Source organism: Callithrix jacchus, chromosome 9, assembly GCF_049354715.1.
Source record: "Callithrix jacchus isolate 240 chromosome 9, calJac240_pri, whole genome shotgun sequence".
Classification (NCBI taxonomy): domain Eukaryota; kingdom Metazoa; phylum Chordata; class Mammalia; order Primates; family Cebidae; genus Callithrix; species Callithrix jacchus.
The window spans coordinates 15,679,272-15,700,882 of NC_133510.1; the positions used below are offsets into that span (position 1 = coordinate 15,679,272).

General features: G+C 48.6%; 1 protein-coding gene across 50 annotated transcripts in view; it reads left to right on the forward strand.

The window, feature by feature from the left end:
* CACNA1C (calcium voltage-gated channel subunit alpha1 C) overlaps positions 1–21,611 on the forward strand; it is a 725,791-nt gene that overhangs the window by 474,184 nt on the left and 229,996 nt on the right. For all 50 annotated transcript variants that reach the window (XM_078338403.1, XM_035258332.3, XM_078338402.1 and 47 more), the window contains exons 4-5: positions 7,814–7,953; positions 16,118–16,257. In XM_078338403.1, coding sequence (XP_078194529.1) covers positions 7,814–7,953; positions 16,118–16,257 — 280 coding nt within the window. The remainder of the gene's footprint in view (positions 1–7,813; positions 7,954–16,117; positions 16,258–21,611) is intronic.

Below are 21,611 nucleotides of genomic sequence, written 5' to 3' on the forward strand. Positions count from 1 at the left end.
AAAAACAAGGAGAGGAAGTGAACAAGAGGAACTCTTGGTTCTGTCCCATGTCCTGAAATCTCACTGTGCCTTGGGCCGAACTGCACACACACACAGGGCTAGGCAGCCTTCCTCTCCATAGTGTCTTGGAGGGACTTTGGAAGTCATCTACCATTTTGGAAATGGTATTCAGAGTTACAAGAAAAACAAACAAACAAAAAAAAAACACAGATCCCTCAAATCTTATGCAGAACCTGGTAATAAAGCCAGAAACAGTCTTCCAGACAGGTCAGTAAGAGGTAGCTGCTGCTTTGTGTGTATTCTTTGTCCACACCCTGTCATAGTGGCTCCCTGGACCCTCTTCAACTGTTTTAGGACCCTTGGACACTCAGCATGTGGGATCTTAGCATTGCTCTGGTTCAAGAGGGGATGGAGGGTCAAGGCCCCCTTACCTAGCCCTCCCCTTACCTGTACCCGTCCCGAGGCCCTCTGTGGAGGACTAGAGCTCTTTGTAGGACTGTAATTTTCTTAAGTCCTTTTGTGCAGGAGAAAATAACCCAGAGAAGTAGAGTGACTTGTCCAAGGACGTGCAGCCAGTTGGTGCCAGAATCAAAATTGTTACCATCTTTCAAAGACTGTTCTCATCAGTAAAGACTTCATTATTATTCTCATTCTTGAGTCTTTGTTCTCAAGAAGCTTATAATGTAGCTGAAAAGGGTAGCAATATATACATGGGAAGATAAGTGGAAAACTCAGATAGCCTGTACACATCAGTGTCTAACTAGCTCCAGAAGTGTTTAGAAGGCGTCATCATTCCTGGAACTGGGGCTCTCTCTCCACTGAACTCTTCTAACTATTTCTGACATGAGTGTGGCCATGGACCCCCAGTTGCCAGCAGCAGATCTAAGAAATGAACAGGGAGAGAAGGAAGAAAGGGAGAAAAGACGATGGAAATAGGAAGCAATAAAGGAAAAATGGAATTGAAGAGAAAGTGATAGATAGGAGGAAGACAGCATCTGTGGGCAAGGTCATCAGCCTGCCCCAAGGCTGGCAGGGATCTACCCACTGTCAGAGGAGCGGGTCCTCCAGGGGCGCCGGGGAATACCGTCCTGTTGTTGCACTGCTGTAAAGAACTACCTGAGAATGGGTAATGTATAAGAAAAGAAGTTTAATTGGTTCGTGGTTCTGCAGGCTGTATAGGAAGCCCAGTGCCACCTGCTTCTGGGGAGGCTGCAGGCAGCTTCCAATCAAGGCAGAAGGCAAAGGGGGAGCAGGCACATTTTTTGCATGGTTAGAACAGAGCAAGAGAGAGAGTGGAAGGGGGAGGTGCCACACACTTTTAAATGACCATTTTACAGGAATGCAGGGAGCTCACCTATCACCAAAGGGATGGGCTAAGCTTTTCATGAGGGATCCACCCCCATCACCTTCAACCCTACGGATCACAGTTGAACATGGATCTAAGTGAGGTTATGCGCAAATGTTATTCTGCTTTGTCCAGAATCTCAGTCCTCACAATGCAAAATACAGTCGCCCCTTCTCAACTGTCCCCCCAAAGTCTTAAATCATCCGGCATTAATTCAAAAGGCCAGACTCATCTGAAGTCGCAGGATTGGAGGGCCCAGCGGGAGCAAGATGGAAGGTAAATCCCTTCTACCTATGGGCCTGTAAAATCAAAAGCAAGTTAGTGACTTACAAGATACAATGGGAGTATAGGCATTGGGTAAACATTCCTGTTCCTAAAGGGAGAAATTGATCAAAAGAAAGGGGTTACATTCCCCAGGCAAGTTCAAAACCCAGTTTGGCAATCATGAAGATCCAGAATGACCTGCTTTGACTCCATGTCCTACATCCGGGGCACACTGGTGTGAGGGGCGGGCCCCCAAGGCTTTGGGCACAGCCTGTTTGCAGCTTTGAGAGTCTGGGTGTTTCCGTGCTATCGGTCTGGGGTTTGTTCTCTTCTGGAGTTGTTCACACCTCCTCTGCACTAACCAACCTTAACACTGAATGGTAGAAATGAGAGTCTTCATCTGTTCCACTTGGCTTCCAAAGTTTCCCAGTTCCCAGGATCACCAAAAGGGCCAGTTTGCATGCTAAATATTTGGGGCCTTCTCAATGAGCTCTGCAACCATTGGGATTCAGGTGGGCACACAGGTCCCTGTCTTCAGAGTTCAGGCATGAGGAGGGCTGCAGAATTGTGTATTCGTGGAATGAGAAGCCTCTGGGGCATCCACGAGAACAGTCTTTGACCAACTTTTTCTTTTCTTCGCCCCATTCATTCTTGCCCATAGATGTTTCTGTGACAGCACAGCATATGTTTTGAAGGAATTAACCAAGCTGTTTTGCTTGTTTATGTTTTTTGGTTTGTTTTTTTAAAGTAATTCTAGAAGGGCAATCATGCCTCTAAGGTCTGAGTGAATAACACTGCTTGTTGTAACATTGAGTCAGCACATGCACACACACACTGCACCCACATGCTACACAGTGACTGTGTCACAGACTTTTCTGCAGCTGTCCTGCTCTGGTTTCCTGTTCAGACCCCTTCTTACTGGCTCCCTGGGCCCTTTCAGTTCTGTCTCAGACCATCAGACAATCAGGCATGAGGACTGTGAAACCAGCCACGTCTCTGGGAATAAGTGGGACGAGTGAACTGCATTTATCCAGTACCCAGGCAGGCAAGATGGGATGAATGGACCTTTGGCTTGAAGGTCAGAAAGTCTGGTTTCCTGTCCTCTGAGTGTTTCTCTCTGGCTTCAGTATCTTGTCAGTATCCTAGTTTTTCAGATGAGGAGGGTAATTAGATAAACATTAAGTTTCTTTCTCTCTCAGACTTAATGATTTTAAGTGAGGTCTTGTAACTTCTGTTGGAGATAATTTCCCATAATGTGAAGGGGCTTTCTTGGGGATGAGGTTTCTGATGGGACACACATCCTGATTGGGATTTGTAGTGGCTCTTCTGTACTGATCTGGAGCCCAGCCTCTGCCGTTTTGTCTTTAGTCTGCACACTCTCCTCTTTCAGCCCTCCCCTGCAAGGTGAACTCTGCTCTGGACCCCACCTCTGTAGGTCTGATCACCAGTATTTCCAATTCAGCAAGTTCATAACTGATGTCTCTACCTTCCTCCAAAACCCCTCTTCCTCTTCTTGAAGTCCCCTACTGCAGTGAGAGGCATCACCATCCACACAGTCACCCAAATTAGAAACCTCAGGGAGGGGACATTGCACATCTCTGTACTGCCTCTTCCCTCAACCCCTACGTGCAACCAGAAAACAAAGCACATGCTTTCTTCTCTCAAATCCACCTACGTCTCACCAAAGCCACTGTCTCTACCTTGACTCCAGCCTCCATTATCTCTGCATGGGTCATTCCCCTACCCTTAACCCCATCACCCATTCTCCAGCCAGTGCAGGGCGTATCTCACCAGATCATTCCCATTCTCCTCAGAATAAAATCCTAGCATCCAGGCATAGCCACAAAGTTCCTGGTCATCTTGCTCCTGCTGGGCCCTCCAGCCCTGCTACTTCAACACTTCACTCCAGCCAAATCAAATATTTGTATAGCAGAACTGTCCACACTTCCCATCTTCTTAGTTCACTCTCCACCTGCAATGCCTGACCCCCTCCACAGTCCTACCCCCTACCCCCAGCCCCTAAGCTTCTTTGCCTGGACAACTCCTTATCCTTCGAGATTCAGTGTGAAGATTCTTTCTTTGGGAAGTCCATCCACAGCCAGCTGTGCTTGCCTCTAGAGCACCAGGTACTCATTGTATTGGAATCATCTGTCCATTTGCCCCACATCGTACCAGTACATCCTTGAGGTCTGTTTCTGAGACTTTTTCCTCAAAACTCTGGCACCCAACACTTACATAAACATGTGTGTGAATGCTTGAGTTAATGTTGAATTGAATGATCACTGTCAGGTGGGACAGGTCCCTCTGGATCTCCACATGTTCTATGCCAGGGTGCGGGACAAATGTTACGTGACATGGATCAAGGAATAGGCTTTATTGGGAGAATTTGCCAAGGCGAAAGGCCAAGAAGAGAAGTCACATCCCCCAACCCTTCCATCTCAAAAAGAGATATGCCAGGTCCAGGATGCTGCTGGGCCTAGTGGAGGGCCCCCACTACACCTCCTATCCCATGGCTCTCTCTTTTTATAGGGCAATTAAGCAAGAGAAAGCAGCCTATCAATGAGGGCATAAGCAGACTGCTTGGTACTGGGCAGTCTGGACTAGGGGTGCCAGCTGTTTACAGGAGTTGTCTGGGAATTCATTTCCCAGCGCATAGGGCCCTCAGAGCCTTCAGGATATTGCTGCTCTCTCTCCCAGGGGGAGGAGGGGCTCTGTGCTTGAGTGCCACCTCTTCTGGAGAGCTCATTATCTAGACAACCCAGAGTGAGCTACAGGGTCACTTTATGACAATCCAACTAGTTGTGCCACACCAATCATGAATGACTGATGGGACAGATGGGTGGTTGGATGGATGGGTGAGTAGGTAGATGGTGGGTAAGTAGATGAGTAGACGGATGATCAGATAGATGAATGCGTGGGTGGGTGAATGGATGAATGGGTAGATGGACAGATGGGTGGATAAATGTATAAATAGGTGGGTGGACGGGTGGATGGATGGATGGATATATGTAGGTGGGTAGATGGATGGATAGGTGGATATATAGATGGATGTATGGATGGTGAGTGGGTATATATATATATATATATATATATGTATGTATGTATGTATGGGTGGGTGGATGGATAGATGGGTGGATGGATGGATGAGTGGATGGTTGGATGGGTAGATGAATAGACGGATGATCAGATAGATGAATGCGTGGGTGGGTGAATGGATGAATGGGTAGATGGACAGATGGGTGGATAAATGTATAAATAGGTGGGTGGACGGGTGGATGGATGGATGGATATATGTAGGTGGGTAGATGGATGGATAGGTGGATATATAGATGGATGTATGGATGGTGAGTGGGTATATATATATATATATATATGTATGTATGTATGTATGTATGGGTGGGTGGATGGATAGATGGGTGGATGGATGGATGAGTGGATGGTTGGATGGGTAGATGAATAGGTGGGTGGGTGGACTGACGGATGGGTGGGTCTGTGGGTGAATGGATGGTTGGACGGACAGATGTGTGAATGGATGGATGGATGGACAGGTGGGTGAATGGATGGATAGATGAATGGGTGGGTGGCTGTCTGTCTGGATGGTTAGAGAGTGGGTGGGTGGGTGGGTGGGTAGATAGATGAATGGATAGGTGAGTAGGAGGAAAGATAGTGCAGGGCTGGAAAGATAGTAGATTGATGGGTAGATGGACAGGTGGGTGAATGGATGGATGAATGGACGAGTAGTGGGTGGGTGGGTGGGTGAGTGGATGGGTGAGTGCATGGAAAGATGGATGAATGGATCAGTGAATGGGTGGATGGATGGATGGATTAATGGATGGATGGATGGATGGATGGATGGGTAGGTGGGTGGATGGATGGATGGATGGATGGGCAGGTAAATGAAAGTGTGAAAGCAACTAGCACATATGAAAGCACCTGTCACCCAATGGATACCCAACTTGTGTTTGTTTCCTTTTCCCCTTTCCCCTTTCTTTTCCTTTCCTTTCCTTTCTTTCTCATCTCAGCTTCAACTTTCTGAGAATACAGAAAGAATTGGCCCTGTCATCTGGTGGCAGGCATGAAAGCTCTGAACCAACATGTGTTGGGGATGAGGAGATGGGCTGAGTGGCTGTGTGACAGCGCCTCCATTCCCATTCCCACAAACATCCTTAGGTTCCCCTGTGCTGTTTTGTCTCATGTTTTCTTCTTCAGCACTGCCCTAATGTACATTTTAACCCAACATCATTTGACTTTAAAATATTGGAGCTTCCCATGCACTGTGATTTGTTCCTGGGTCACAACCCCAAGACAGCCACCTCCCTAGACCAATTGTATGGCCCAAAAATGGGCAGGAAGGGAAGGATAAGTCTGCGTCTGAGATGTTGATTAATTCTGATCCCTGCACTCCCTTCCCACTGCCTCTGCGTGATCTGGGCCTTCATCAGCATAGGAGCCAGTGGTTCTTCAGGGTACCCTGGAAACACCTGGAAATTGTCTACAATGCACATTTCCAGGCTTTGCAGCCAGAAGATCTATTTCAGTTGGTCTGGACAGGGCCCAGAATTCTACAGTTTTTAACTTTGCATCCTCGAACTGCTTCACGGTGAGGCTGGCACTCCCTACATGCTCAGGAGATTGTGATGGAGTGAATGGGAGCCCAGGATACTGGAATGGCCCGATGGCTCCTGCAGAGCTGTCCATAAGGCTCCTAATGGCCCTGCTTTGGAGGACCCTCCCAGCTGGCCAGGCAGGAGGAGATGGGACTTTGTGGGCAATACCCCTAGTGGGTGAGCCTGGAGCACCCCCTCACTACTGCTCCCATATGCACATACCAGAACTCCTTCTGACCTGGCAGAGGAGGGGAAAATGGGTCTAGGAGTTCTGAGCAAAGTGCCCACTGGAGACTATGGATAGGCCCACCCCACTCTGGAGGGCCTGTGCCCAAGTGCAATGTGGATGGGTGTTTCATGGCTCCCATGAGGGACAGCTGAGGCTTCTGCAGAGGCAAGCAGTGGAGCATGAAGACATCCAGGCAGCCTTTGCCTGGTGGAGGCCATTAAGGCTCTGCACTTGGGATGGGAGTGTGGGAGAAAGCAATTAGTAGTGAGAGAAGTGCATGAATCAGCACAGAGTCGGCTCACTCTAATTGAGTCAACGAATTTGTCCTGTTCACACTGGGCTCCCAGGGATGGGAGCTGCATCCTTAAAAGCAAAGCCCTTCTTCAAGGTGGCAGGGGATGTAGAAGACTGTCTTCTGCCCCTCGAGGAAAGAGAGGGGCTCTTTGCATTCTGCACTGCACCCAGTGCCTGCCTCCATCCTCAAAATGCTGATTTTCTTTGCTGAACTGTTATATGTCTTTGGACAGAAGGTTTTCTGTTCTCAAGAAAGAGATTTCCCATTTCTGGATGAGTGTATGTGAGCAGGTTGCCTCTGTTCAGGCTGTTCTGAAGGGTTCTTCACCATCTCCATTTTTTTTTTCTGATACAACATTACAATCCCTATGGAACAGGAATACGTGCGTGCGTGCGTGCACACACACACACACACACACACACCCCACATCCTCATTGAATATCCTTTTTCCAAAATCCTTGGGACTAGAAGTGGTCCAGATTTGAGATATTTTCAGATTTTGGAATATTTGCACATACATTGAGACGTCTTGGAGAATGGTGCCAAGTCTAAACATGAAATTGATTTATCTCCATTTCTTTGCAGCTGCGTTTTCCCTCTGTCTTTTGGAGAAACTCAGCCAGTACCCTCCCCAAGACCAAGTCGTCTGTCTTCAGGGCTTGTTCCTGAAGAATTCTGGCACAATTTTCCAGGAGCTCTGCTTTACCTCATTCTCTTTTTGCCCTGACATTGTTTCCCTTTAGACAAATTCTATTCTGGGAGGGCACAATAAAATGTCAACTGATTAAATAAAATATTTTGAAATATATGTAATTTTTTCAACAGTCTAATGTTTACATTTTAAAGGGGGGCATTTGAAGCAAAAATAAAAATCCTGTAATCCCCAGTAGCTTGGTGCTGTCATGGTAGAACAGGCTGTGGAGTTGCTAATTTGGCCTGAGTGTCCCCATTTGGTCCCATGACAGAGGGGACAGCATTTTCTTCCATCTACTTGTGAGATCTGCTGGTTCCGAACTTTCCAAATCCCCAACCTAATGACTTATTTTTCTCTCTTTTCTGTTTTTGTTTCCTAGGAACGAGTGGAATATCTCTTTCTCATAATTTTTACGGTGGAAGCATTTTTAAAAGTAATCGCCTATGGACTCCTCTTTCACCCCAATGCCTACCTCCGCAACGGCTGGAATCTACTAGATTTTATAATCGTGGTTGTGGGGTAAGTATCACTGCCTGCCTCTTTCCCTTTACCTTCCTAGTGTTGCAGGACTTCTCCTTAGTTTAGCCGAGGACGGAGTCCTTGTCACACAGCCACAACAATCTAGGCTCGTAGATAATCTGGAGAGTGAGAAAAATGAGATTTATTTTGCAAAAAGGGACAGAAAGGGAAACAGGGACTCTTAGCAAAGTGAGAGCACGCTTCCTGCCCACGAGCTTCCCGCCTGCAGATTGAATTCCAGGTTCCACCCAGGAAAAGGAGGGGTCAGGCTTCTCCCTGCTGCGAAGGGTGTGAACTTCTGTGGCTCCACCCCAGTGTGCACTCCTCCCAGTGTGCTGGCTGGCTGGAGTTTCTCTGGGGACCCCTTCCCACCTGGCTGTCTCAACAGTACATCTCTCTTCTTCCTTCTGTATTATCTCTTTCCGTTTGGTTCTAATCGTGCTGGGTTTCAGGCAAGAAGAAATGATATATGAAAATCACTTTGATTTCAGACTCCTCCAGAGGGATAGGGACTATGACCGAAGAGCACCCCTCTCCCCCGCTCCCACACAGGCATGTACACACGGGTGGAGCTGAGTGCTCCTAATAGAACCCAGACTGCTCTGTGCCGCTAAGGAGAGCCCCCTGCTTAAGGACTTTCATTTCATCTCAGACTACATCTGGCCCTGCAGTTCCTCTGACAGTTTCCCTGCTGTCTCACTGAGCACATTTGGGGCAGCTCACCAGTGAGCAAGCAGCCTGCAGGTGTGGGGTGATGGTGGGGGTGCATAGGCTGTGCCTGTGCTCTGGACTCAGACAGAGGCCTCATCCCCATCCTCACTCTACAGGGGGCCTGGTTCTGTGGCTCCAAGAAACCAGCCTGCTCGAGATAGGTGGATGAGAAGGAGACAGGAAACTATGAAAGGCCAAGATGACAGGTAACCAAACCCCAATCAAATGCTGCTTCCCCCAAACACCTTGCTCCAGTGTAGCATAAGATAAGGTAGAGTCAGTCTAGGCTTTCAAAACCACAACACAAAGAATCTTAAATAAAATGTAGAACTGATCTCCTACATAAGTTGGTAACCTCACAAAAAGATTCTCCGTAAAATATTTGTACCTAACAGGCCTATGTACACTGGTGAAGTGTAATTTATTAAAACGCAGTTGATGAAGGTCCAGCAACACATCTGTTTTGTAATAGGATGGAGCCCACTGCAGCAGATTTTACCTAGAGAACAAGCCGGCTGCTTTGGGCTAGTCCCTTGTTACTCTGACCCCAGTGAGAGCTCAAGTGGCTGCCGCCTTGGACTCTCCCTCCCTTGGAGTCCTGGCAGTCTGCAGAGTCAAGGTCAGAATGTCAGGAACTCTTTATCCCAGAGGCCTATTTTTGGGGGATCCTTTTGTGCCATCCCGGAGGAAACACAGCCATTGTGGACGTCTCCAGAGCACCTGCCGTTCACCATCTTGTGGGAGTGCCTGGTCTTTATTGCAGGAAGTAACGCAGGAGGACATCCAGATCATTTGCAAGTTATGTCCTCATCTCTGGCCATCTGGATGGCTCATAAGGTTGTTTAGAAACACACTGAGTTTTTAAAATTTTGTTGCCATTTTTTGCTTGGCCAGTGAATGATGCACTTTGGCCACATGAACCTCGGGGGTGTTTAGGTGATACGACGGGCACTAAGGTTATTAGCGTTATTAGCCAGGTCTAGCTCTGGCTCGGGGCACTTAGAGTGGTTAAACATGTGCCTTGAACACTGCAGTAAACCACAGCAAAAGTCCTTAAGGTGGGTTGTTCCAAGTGCCCCTAAGTCCTTTTTAGAATTCAGCATCTTTCTCCAGGCCTCAGTCTTCTGGGAGCCTCTTGCACATGCATAGAAAGAGCCTCGGGAATGAGAGCAGATGCTTCTTGGATGAACGGAGGGATGAGGGTGATTTGCAGGGACGAATTTTGTTTAGGCAAAATTTTGGAATTTTTGATTAAGTTGGAGTTGATTATATGTGCTTTGCCCCGTATGTGGTCTTAATTAAATCATGAGTCGGGGGAATAGAGACAAGAAATACAGGGTGAGCAGGTACCAAGCAGGAACCCTAGGAGGGAGGGACCCTGTCTGGGTTGCACAGGGAGGGAGTCCAGTGGAGCATCTCTGGCCCACACTTGGTGCCTCACCTGCAGCCTGTCTAGACCTGGCTTCATCCCTTAGACTCCTCCCCACAACTGTAGGCAGCCAGGCTTTTTTGTGGGGTCAACCCTGATTCCAGTTGCTTCCCCCTGGGGTCTAGGCCATGAGGCTGACAAAGGGAGGGAGGCATCCAGATGTGTGCTCCTGTTTCTGAGCCACAAAGTTAATGACACCAGCAGTTCCCCAGCTCGTGGTTGGTCTTACACTGGGCCATATTTGGCACCTAGATTCTCTTCTCCTAAGGACTCTTCACCCTGTCTAAAGCAGCCCATCCTTGTAATCATCCCCCATCACTGGTGGGTGCAGCTCACCACCTCTCTTCAGCCCACCTCCTTTTCCTACTTCCTTTGCAATATTAATGGGTGCCCCTTTGCTTCCCTGTGTCTCTTGGGAAATGTCTGCTATCCTTGGCCCCTTCTCTATAGCTGTAGGGGAAGGTTTCTCGCGGCCTCCCACAAAGCTGGGTGAGGGCTGACACTGTGGAGAAAGGCGGACCTGCCTGCCTACTGCCTGAGTGCCAGGCTGAGAGTCTCATCTCTACGTTGCTATTCTGGTGGCACATAAATGACAAGTAGCATTTCTTTCCTTCCTAAAGCAGAGGACCCTTGGTGATGGGACTGCTGAATAAACATGGAGGGACTGTAGCAGCCTCGGATCTACCTCGCCCTCCCCATGATCATTCTGCAGCCTCACAATCCTTTTCTTCTAAAAGTTCCACTGCCTGGCTACAGATCTGCCAAACACACCTACAAAAGCAATCCTCCGGCCAGTCATCCACGTCAGAACCCAGCCCATAGGGACCAGTGGGCACCGAGCAGTGGTTTCGCCTTCAGAATGTCTCATTGAGGAGAAGTACAGCAGCCACTCCCACACCCATGTTTGAATTTTCTGTCCCTTCAAAATTAAAAGCAGATACTTAATAAAGAGTCTCAACTTGAGGCAGGAGTTAAAGGAAAGTTTTCTAATCTCCACTCCCTTCACTGAATGCTATTTGGTGAACATCTTTTACTCCGATGAGCATGTTGCTTTCTTCCAGGAAACACTGGGAACAAAATCTGGTTTGCATTGGAATGTCGTTTGACAAATTAGCAAACTGGTCTTCATTCCCCAGGTTTCAGTGATCTGGACTTCAATGGAAAGAGCGATTTCCTTGTGGAGAAAGAAGCCCACTCCCCCCATCCTGGCAACTTCTGCCTGGGTTTCAAAGCCTTGCCAGCCAATATCGGGAGCCATCAAGTTGCCAGGCTGGGAGACACTGCAGAGACAGCCTGAAGAGGGTGTGAAACTTCATTTAGCTATGGAGCCCACTGTCAGAGTCTTGTTCAGATGTCCAATATACAGACCAGACAGAAGGGGAGCTGCTCTGGACTAGAGGAGCCAGAACCCCAGTCACTCAGCCACTCAGCACCTGGGGGCCTCCACGGAGCTCCGTTTCTAGACCAGTCCCCTCACAGCTCAGCCCTGCCTGGCCCTGAGCTTCTACTAATGCTTCTGGCTAGTCTCCCAGCTGCAGCCTCCCATTTCTAGATCCAGTTACCTTGGGCATAAGTCACTTAAGAATTCAAGCCTGTTGCTCCTGAATGAAAGTTGCCCTGGCTCACAGTTCAGGTCTGATATGGGGACTCACTCCTAATACCTGGGCTCCCTCCTTGATCCCAGGCCCCACTATTGAAGAAACATGACCCAGCATGCAGTGCACACTGCTGGCAATGAATCCATAGCATCCTCTCTGGGTAAAAAGGTATAAATTTCCCATCACACAGGATGCCCTGCACACGCTTTCCCCTATTTTTCTCAGTTGCCATGAAATGCCCCAAATTCTTGGGTCATCCCTAGTCACCAGGACTCCTGTTCCCATGTGGCTCTGCGCATCCTCTGATCTAAGCCCTCCTTTCTCACCACCCCACTGTGGAAACCTTCCCACTGTGCCCTCCAATTCCCATAGTCCCCTGCCTGTTGAGGGTCAGCCAACTTTTCTGTAAGGACCAGATGCTGTGTTCATCTTTGTGAGCCGTGCAGTCTCTGTTCCAGCCACTCCACCCTGCCCAGCAGCAGGACAAGAGCAGTTTCTCCATCAGTGGGTGTAACTGAAGCCCAACAAAACTGTATTTACTAAACAGGGGCCCAGTTCTCAGCTTCCTTTGTGGTCATTTCCTGATTCTCCCCTGGGTGCAGCTTTCCCTGAACTTCCTCTCTCAGAAGCCGCCTTCCTTGGCACCAGGTTGCTAGGTCTGAGGGGGCCCTGCCAGCTCCTTATTTCTGCTCCACCACCCGCCTCCCTGGAGCCCTCCAGTTTTGACATTTGTGTCATCAGACCCTCTATGCCTTACTTCTCCTCTTCACCACAGCCTTCTGCAGACCTTTGAGTCACCCCTCCTTGTGCCTTGAGGATGTGGGCTCTTGGCTCACTCTATCTCATTCTAACCTCACTTCTCCATTTTCCTTTCAGTAGCTTCTCTGTTCCTGGATGCCTGCCTTCTGGGGAGCATATCTCAATAGGCTCACTCCCATGCGTATAGTCAATATCCCTGTCACCACTGATAACACCTCCCCATAATCCAGAATCTAACATCCTACTCTCTAACCAGCACCACCATCTTTCCAGTCCCCTCCTCTCTCACCCTGACTCCCACGGTCCCTTTATCCTACCACATGCTTCATCCCTGCCCCCATGTCTACCCTCCTTCCAGCCAGCTCAGACGCCATGCGCCACTGCTGCACCCACTCACTTGCATTTATGCTCAGCTTTCTTAGTCTTCTCTCTGTTTATCTTGCACACCTGGAAAAACACCAACCCTAATCAAGTCCAACCAAATGGAGATCTGCTCGGTGCCTGGAAAGGGTCAAGAAATCTGCAAAGCTGAGCAGAGTCTCACTTTACACTCATGACCTCCAACCTCCAAGAGGCCCTTGGTGATACCCGAGGGCCCTCCTGCTTTGTCCCCACTCCATTCACCCTTCTGCTTTCTGAGATAACTCTTTCAGCACCCTTGCCTCTCTCTAAACTTCCCATCTCCTTCCCCTTTCCCATTTTCGGCCGATGGCCCTGTTCCCCAGTTCCCTGAGAAAGATGCAGTCAGAAGGGAAATTTCATATGTTCCCACAACCATGTGTCTATGCTGACGATGTGCCTTCTTACTGAACCACGACACACGGCCCTGCCCCTACACAGCTGGACACCCTTCGTGTGCACTGACTCCCTCTTGCCAGTGAAGGGGCTCTGTCCTACCAGTAACAGTTCCTTCTTGCTTCTATGTCATCACATTTCCTGCCTCTGTTAGATGAGTCCCACCACATAGAAAAATGCTGTCGTATCTCCCATTCAAAACCAAAACCCTGTTGACTCCACACCCACTTCTAGTAGCCCCCTTTTTTCTCTGCTCACTTAGAGCAAAATTTCGCAAAAGAGTTGTCTATAAGGAAGCCACATGTGGCCATTCAGCACTTAAAGTGTGGCTAATCTGAATTGCAATAATAATAAGTATAAAATATACAGCATATTTCAAAGATTTAGTACGTAACACGGAATGACAAATGTCTCATGAATGCTTTTTTATATTTGTTACATGTCGAGATGATGATATTTTGACTATGTTGGGTTAAATAAAATCTATGATCACTGTCAATTTCATTGCTTTTACTTTTCCATGTGGCTACTGGCAAAGGTAAATTACACATGCAGCTCCCACTCGTGGCTTGCACCAGCTTTCTGTTGGCTGGGGCTGTCCGTCCTCACCGTCTCCAACTCCTCCCATGTGCTCTTGAACCTGTGTCTGCTGGGCTTTGTCCACATCACCCCACCAGCACAGATACCTTCAAGGTCTGGATGGTCTTCATGTTGCAAGACCCAGCGGTCAGTGTTCAGCCATGCCCCTGCAGCATGTGACACCACCGCCTGTTCACTGGCCCCTCTCTTCATGTGGTGCCATTCTCTCCAAGTATCCTGCTCTGCAAGCCATCCCTCATCCATCTTTCTTGCTTTCTCCTCTCTTGCCCCCTCCATGTGGGAGCACTGCAGGGTTGAGTCCTTTCGCATCCTCACCTTCTGCACTGGCTTCCTGTGTAGTCACATACAATTTGACTTTAAATATGAACTACACGCAGCCGGGCGCAGCGGATCAAGCCTGTAATCCCAGCACTTTGGGAGGCTGAGGCGGGTGGATCACGAGGTCAAGAGATCGAGACCATCCTGGTCAACATGGTGAAACCCCGTCTCTACTAAAAATACAAAAATTAGCTGGGTATGGTGGCGTGTGCCTGTAATCCCAGCTACTCAGGAGGCTGAGGCAGGAGAATTGCCTGAACCCAGGAGGCGGAGGTTGCGGTGAGCTGAGATCACGCCATTGCACTCCAGCCTGGGTAACAAGAGCGAAACTCCGTCTCAAAAATAAATAAATAAATAAATAAGAACTATCCAACTACTGTACTTTTGTCTCTAGCTTGGACCTCCCTGCTGACCTCCAGACATAGTAGAACCAACTCAAGACATGTATTTGATGTCCAAGCAACAGCTCAAACTTCAAGCTCTCAGCAGAACCCTTGATATCCATTCAACCATATCTCAACTTTCCTGGTGCTCACACCCAAACTGTTGGAATCTTCCCTGATTCCCCTTTCTTTCTTACACCTCACATCTAGTTCATCAGCCAGTGCCAGCAGTTTTATCTTAAGGTGAATCTGATATCCACCTTTTCCTCACTACCTGCAACACCACTTGTTCTGAGCCACCAGCATCTTGCACCTTGGTGACTGCAGCAGCTGGTCTCTCGTCTCGCCCCTGGCAGGCAACTTTCCCACATCAGCAGAATGATTCTTTTAGACCTGTGGTTAGATCATGTCACTCTCCTGCTCAAAGTCCCCCAGTGGCTTCTGACTCAGAGAGGAAACCAAGCACCTGGTGCTTGGCTCCCTGTTTCCTCACCGACTTTCTTTCCCATGGTTCTCCTCTTTTCTGCCCTGCTCCAGCCATGCTGGTTGCTGTTGTTCTTCTAACGCACACCCTGCTCCTCCCTTGGGCCCCCGGTTATCCTGCTTCCTGTGCCTGGAACAGTCTCCAGATAGCTAAGTGGGTCCCACTCTCACTTCCCATAGACCTCTGCACAGGAATCATCCGCAGAGAGTTTTTTGTGCAGACCTCTTGTGTGGGACGGAAGGCGGCCCCCACCCAGTCTGTGCAGAGCCCCTCCCTGCTCCTCCTCCTCAGCACTCATCTTTCTAAGCTGCAGTATCTGTTTACTGATTGCTCAGTTTATTGTCTGTCTCCCTGTGGGAATGTAAGTTCTTGAGGGGAAGGGCTTTGTCTGTTTTGCTATAGCCCAATTGTCTAGAACCCTAGAACCCCGCCGGAGACTGCAGGTGTTCTTGTTTGTTGGAGGAGTGAATATGCCAGCACAGACCTAAAGGGGCAGGGCTTTTCGCCCTGCAGCTCAGTTACATGCACACGTGATTTTGCCCCACTTGAGCCCTTCCTGTTCAACACTCGACCATTGATTCCTTTGTGCAGCACACGCCTCCTGAGCAGCCGCCGAGTCCAGCACAAAGCAGGTTTCCATGGGCCAGGAGCTAGTCAAAGAGAGGGGGTGTCTAGAAGGAAGGAGGTGGGCAGAGAAAGAGAGCATGTGGTTGCTGGCACCCCTGGGTGGGGCGTGAGGATGCTGTGGAGAGGGCAGAGGGCTCCTCAAGGAGAGGACTGATGACTTCACCTTTTTCCCACTTTCATCCAGCACCTGTCCAGCTCATGCCTTTATGACGGCAGAGGGCCTGACCCTCAGCTCGCTCAGGCCTCTCTGGGCCATGGTAACCCCCTCGGCATGGCCACCACCCATACTGGGGATGTCAGCTTACAACCACCCACAGGCCCCCACACACACCCACAGTGCCTGCTCCTGGGCTGGAGACACCTACGCAATCTGCTTTTCCAGGCTGCATCCAGAGGTCAGAGCCCCAGCTGGGCACCGAAGCCCAGTCCTGACAGTCCTTCTCTCTTTCCTCTCCTCTAGGCTTTTTAGTGCAATTTTAGAACAAGCCACCAAAGCAGATGGGGCAAACGCTCTTGGAGGGAAAGGGGCCGGATTTGATGTGAAGGCGCTGAGGGCCTTCCGCGTGCTGCGTCCCCTGCGGCTGGTGTCTGGAGTCCCAAGTAAGTGAAGCCTGTTCTTCTGTACGGTGTTATCTCCTCACCACCTTCTGCTGTCCTTTGCCGAATTGCCAGGAACACTCTGCAAAGGGACCTGATTCCATGTAAATGAAGGGGGTTTTGTTTTTGTTGTAAAATGAGTTCCTTTGATCTGAAGAACCCAACTCTGATGTAAGTACCTTAAAACATGCTGTGGTCCCAGCTCCTGGAAACTCCTGGAGAAACACAGCAGTCACTCAGCTACAGGAATACTACTGGAAGGAAGCAATCCCATGGCCGTCTGAGCCACCCTGGAGGCCCTGCGCTGGGACTTTAAATACATTTGCAGCAGAAGAGCCAAGTGGCTAATCCTCAAGGCTCCAGAGCACTTTAGCCAATGAGATTATCTCTACTTACTGTATTTTTCCAAAGAACAATAAGGAAAGCATCAACGGATGTTCTAAAAGTTCTATTTTGACCTTTCTCCCTTGCCTGTCAAATGGGGCAGCCCAGGCCTCAGGAGCCCTACTGGGGACATCACGCCTGTCATTGTGAGTATTGATTTTTCCCAAAGAGAGGAGGGTGTTCAGCTCTCTGAATCAGTGGAAGGGTTTGGAGAGGTCTTGTCTATCCGGATATCAATCACGTGGACAATGCCTCTTCTGCCACTCCTCCAGAAGCCTGGCCCATTATGGATGCACCCCAGGTACTAAACACAGCGGCTTCAGGCCCCCTGGGGAGGCTCCAGCAAACCCCAGCCCAAGGTGCTCCTGGGGGCTCAGTCAGCTTTAGGAGAACTCCTACTCTTCCTTCTTCAGTTTGTGGTATCTGAGAATAATTCTGGACTCACTTGCTTAAATTTTACTTTCAGTTCAGCTCGAGTAGATTTGGCTCATGACTCAAGACATAGGAGACCCCTCAGACTAGGCTAGGACCAGATGAGCTTAGAGTTGCGCTGAGGGACAAGTAGACAGAGGTCCTCCGAATGCACAGCCTCTCCTACCCATGCCTTGCACTGAGCACTTGGTTACCTGTGTGTTGCTGGCTGGGATCTCTTGGCGTCATGAACCCATGGAAATGTGAGCGACTTTATATTAACCAGTTTATTTTTTGTTCATGCACAGAGTAGTGAAAAGATCTTCCTGTGACTTTAATCTAACAGCAGTGGCAAGACTAGAATCAGGTCTCCTGATTTCTAGACCAGCTCTCTTTCCTACCATACAGCACTGCCTCTTTTAAAGAATTAAATGGCATATATCTCACACATGTATCCTGTCTCTTTAACTGCACTGTAAGCCTCTGGAAACCCAGAACCGTGCCTTCTATTGACTCTGAATCCTGCACAATACCTAATTCAGTCTCTAAATAAGTGAGGGGAACTTACTGAATAAGCAAAAGCAAGAGTTTGTTTTCTTTGTGGCGGGACTCCCTGGGCAAAGCTTGTGGCCTGTCTTAAGCTCAAAGGGCACACAGAGCTGAGTCACACAAGCACAATTAAAGCAGACTTTCTCTACTCAGCCTTAACCATTTGGGGTTACTTAGGAATAGAAACTGCATATATTGTGGCCAGGACCCATTTCGTTTTGAAGTCTAAATTATTTGGGTTTTCTTTGTCAATCAGCCACAACTCAATACCCAAAATCAGGAAGTAGCAAGGGAGGATGGCAGTGACTTTGAACATGACTTTAAGGAGCTTGTAATAGTACAGCCGGTGTGTCAGTGATAGGAACTAGGAGTTAATGCTAGATGCCAGCCAACCAAGCAGAGTAGACGCAATGACCCTTACTTAGCCCGTTACCTATGTACTTATTAGGGGCCTGCAATTTGTATTAGGGGTATTAGGGCATATCATAAAGAACAAGCATGGTCTTTTCACTAGAGAAACTTGACAGTCTAATAAAAGAGTATATCAGTCAGCTTTTGCTGTGGGAATAAACAGTCCCAAACTCTCCATGGCTTACAACCAGCAACGTTTATACCTGGCTCATGGCGCCTGAGGATAGTGGTCAGCAGCAGCTCTTCTACACGCAGCTGGGCTCTGGGCTTGACCTCATTCTGCTTGCCATCCAGTTCCGGAGCTCAGGTCGGGGGATCCCTTACCTTTGGTGGTAGGCCTTGTGGTTCTCGTGGCTGAGGGCAGAAGCTCACAAAATGGGGCCTAGAGCCAAACCACACCAGCAACTTAAGGCTTATGCTCAAATGTGGCTTGCATCTTAGCTGTTCGCATTCCACCAGCCAAAGCAAGTCACATGGCCACCCTCAAAGGTAACGGGGCCAAGAAGTGCACTGTACCTGCAGAGAAGCATGGCTGAACGGTTGAGAGCACAGAGCAGCCTACCACAAAGAGACTGAGGAGATGATTGTTATCAACAGCAGTAGCTACAGTAATTGCACTAGTACAGAGATTCTTAATTAGAGATGAATATGGTTGAGAGCCACTCATGCCACAGTGCATTAAATAGGAGAATTAGATTAGATCCAGTCACTTGGGTTCCACTACAGAGGAAACTTCCCGAGGACGGAGCCCTGTCTCCATCTGCACTTAAGGAAGATAGATGTGTCTTGTAGTGGTCAAGAAGCAGTAACACTCCTAGGAATTCTCTCAAGAAGATGAAGGCCTCAAATGCAAGGCCCTCATGTGACCTGCCCTGCAGTCCAGGAAAATATTGTTGTCATCAGAGATGATGACACTGAGGTGGTTTTGCTGTTGTGGGTGCCTTGCAGGTAGCTCCATGCTTATGCACAGGAGCAACAACTGTGTCTGGTTTCCTGTAGGTCACCAGTAAGATGGCGACTCTTTCTCAGCTCATCCAGCCTTCTGCCCTTTCTTGCTAGAATAGTGTCTGTGCAGCTTTTGAAACAGTGAAGCATGCAGACCATGATGGATCAGGGCACTGTACCAGTGTGGTTGATGTCATCTACAAAGATGTCAGCAGTATCTCCCCTGACCACAAACCTAGACACATGCCTTCTTCTTCTACTTCTCATAGCCATGGGTTATCTCCTTCTGTATTTCAGCAAAACTCCTCAAGAGTTGCCTCTACCCGTTGTCTGTGATTCTTGTCCTCCTATTCTCTCTTGAATCCACTCGATCACGCTTTCTCTCCCACTGCTGCACCAAAACATCTGTCCAGACCATCAGTGATGGCCGTCACTGCACCCAGTGCTCCATCCTCCAGGGCCATGTTATGTGACCTGTTGGCAGCTTTGAATGCAGCTGATCCCTCCTTGTCTTTGAGTCATTATTGCCCTTGGCCCATGGAACAGTGTTCTTTCTTAGCTCTGCCTTTCATTCACTTGCTTCTTCTTCTTGGAATCCTTGGCTGACTTCCGTCTCATCTTCTCAGCCTCTCAACATTGGGAAGCTCCAGGGGTAGATCCTGAGATCTCTCCTCTGTCTGCACTTACTCCCCAGTTAATGTGTCTAGCCTCCTGGTGTTGAATATCATCTATGTATAAACCATCAGCTGTATGTCACCAGCCCAGACCTTGTCCCCAAACTTCAGACTTGTTTTCTACCTGCCGACTCTGTTTCTCTCCTGTCTGAATAGCTAATACATGTCTTGCACTTAGCAAGACCCACAGCAGAACTCTCCCAAAGTCTTTCTCAGATCAGCAAATGCTGGCCATCCTTCCAGCTTCTCAGGCCCAAAATCTTGGACTTATTTTTCTCACTCTTTGCATACAGTCCACCAGAAAATCCTATGAGCTTTATCTTCCAAATGTATCAAGACTTTGTCTCTTACCACCTGCACACTCAGCTCAGTGCTGGCCACCCTCACCTCTGGCCTGGATGATGGCAGCAGCCCCCGTAGGAGTCTCTGCCTCCACCTGTCACGGCCTGTCCCTAACACAGTATGCAAATGGCCCTCTGAACAGCCAAATCAGATCATGTTCCTGCCCTGCTCGGGACCCTCCAAGGCTTCCCTGACTTGCCCAGAGTGAGTGCCAAAGTCCCACAGGCCCTGTGGCCTCATGCCTCCTTCCTCCCTGAGCTCACCTCCTTCACCCTCCCCTCCTGTCCCTCCTCACCAGGCCTCCACAGTGACCCCCTTGCTATTCCTCTGATATTCCAAGCTCACCCACTGTGGGATGGTGGCCAGCGCTGCCCCTTCTATTTGAACACCCTCGACTCAGCTCTCTACACAGGACTTTGTACCTCCTCAGCCCCGGCTGATGCCATCCCCTCACTTCCCCATTCATCCAGCCTCCCCTGCTCCATTCCCCACATCAGTTCTCACCATCTGCCACTCTACACGTGTATGTGTTCATTTGCTTATCACCCCTTACCTCATGAGAATGTAACCTACGTAAGGAAACAGTTTTTGTTGGTTGTGTTCACAGCTGTGTCCTCAGCACCTACAATAAAGGTGATAATATCTATAGAATGAACAAACATGGTTACATGGATGCCTGTGGAGGCTGGCTTGGCTTCACATCGCAGGCCCTAAGAGACACTCAGGCCACTAAAATGCTGTGAGTGCTGCCAGCTTCGTGGACATGTGCCTTCACTGGCCTTTCCAAAGGGTCTTTACTTCTTCCATCTCATTTGATCTTCATGACAATTGGGTAATTTGAAGAAATGTACACAGGTGATATGTAAATATGTAGGATTTTTCTTCCAACAAATAGGTTCATTGGGTGGTTTTTGAGATCTGCAACTCCAAATCAGTCATGTTAGAGGCCCCAAAAGTTGCTGCTATTTTTTAAATGCCCTTATATGTACTAAATGTCATTGAAATCTCATCATAGGTTATAGAAATAGATGACTGTTAGAGTACAAGTCCATGAGTCATTTATCAATTTGTTCAGCAAAATTGACTAAGTACTTACTTTATGTAAGAGTTTGCTAGCCATTGTAGCAGTTACAGAAGTGAGTCAGATACTAAGTGTGTCCCAGAGAGCTTGAGTATAGTAGAAGGAAAAATATTCATACAAATGATTATATAGGATAAAAATTGGAGATGCCAAAAAACAAAGTTTAGGTAAGATGTATGACGCTGTGAATTCTGTGACAAGCATGCATTGGAGATGCCATACTTTGGTGGGTGAGGACAGAGACTCAGGAGAGCCTTCTTGGAGAGCATGGCATTTCAGATGGAACTTGAAGGATGAGTGAAGAGAGGCGTTCCAGGAAATCACACAAAGGAAGGAGAGTGGCCATGGCTGTGGTCCTGGCCGTGGAGAAGCACACAGTGAGGCTGCAAGGCCAAGGTTTTGATTACACTGCGGAGGTGCACGTCAGATTGGCTCTTTCAGTGGAGTTCTGTGTCATTGATTCGGCCATTCGGCTTCATAGAGACTCTTCTACAATAACAGAATCAGTTCCCTCTGCTGTGGGCATCACTCTCCCACAGCAGCAGGGCTGTGGAGCACCT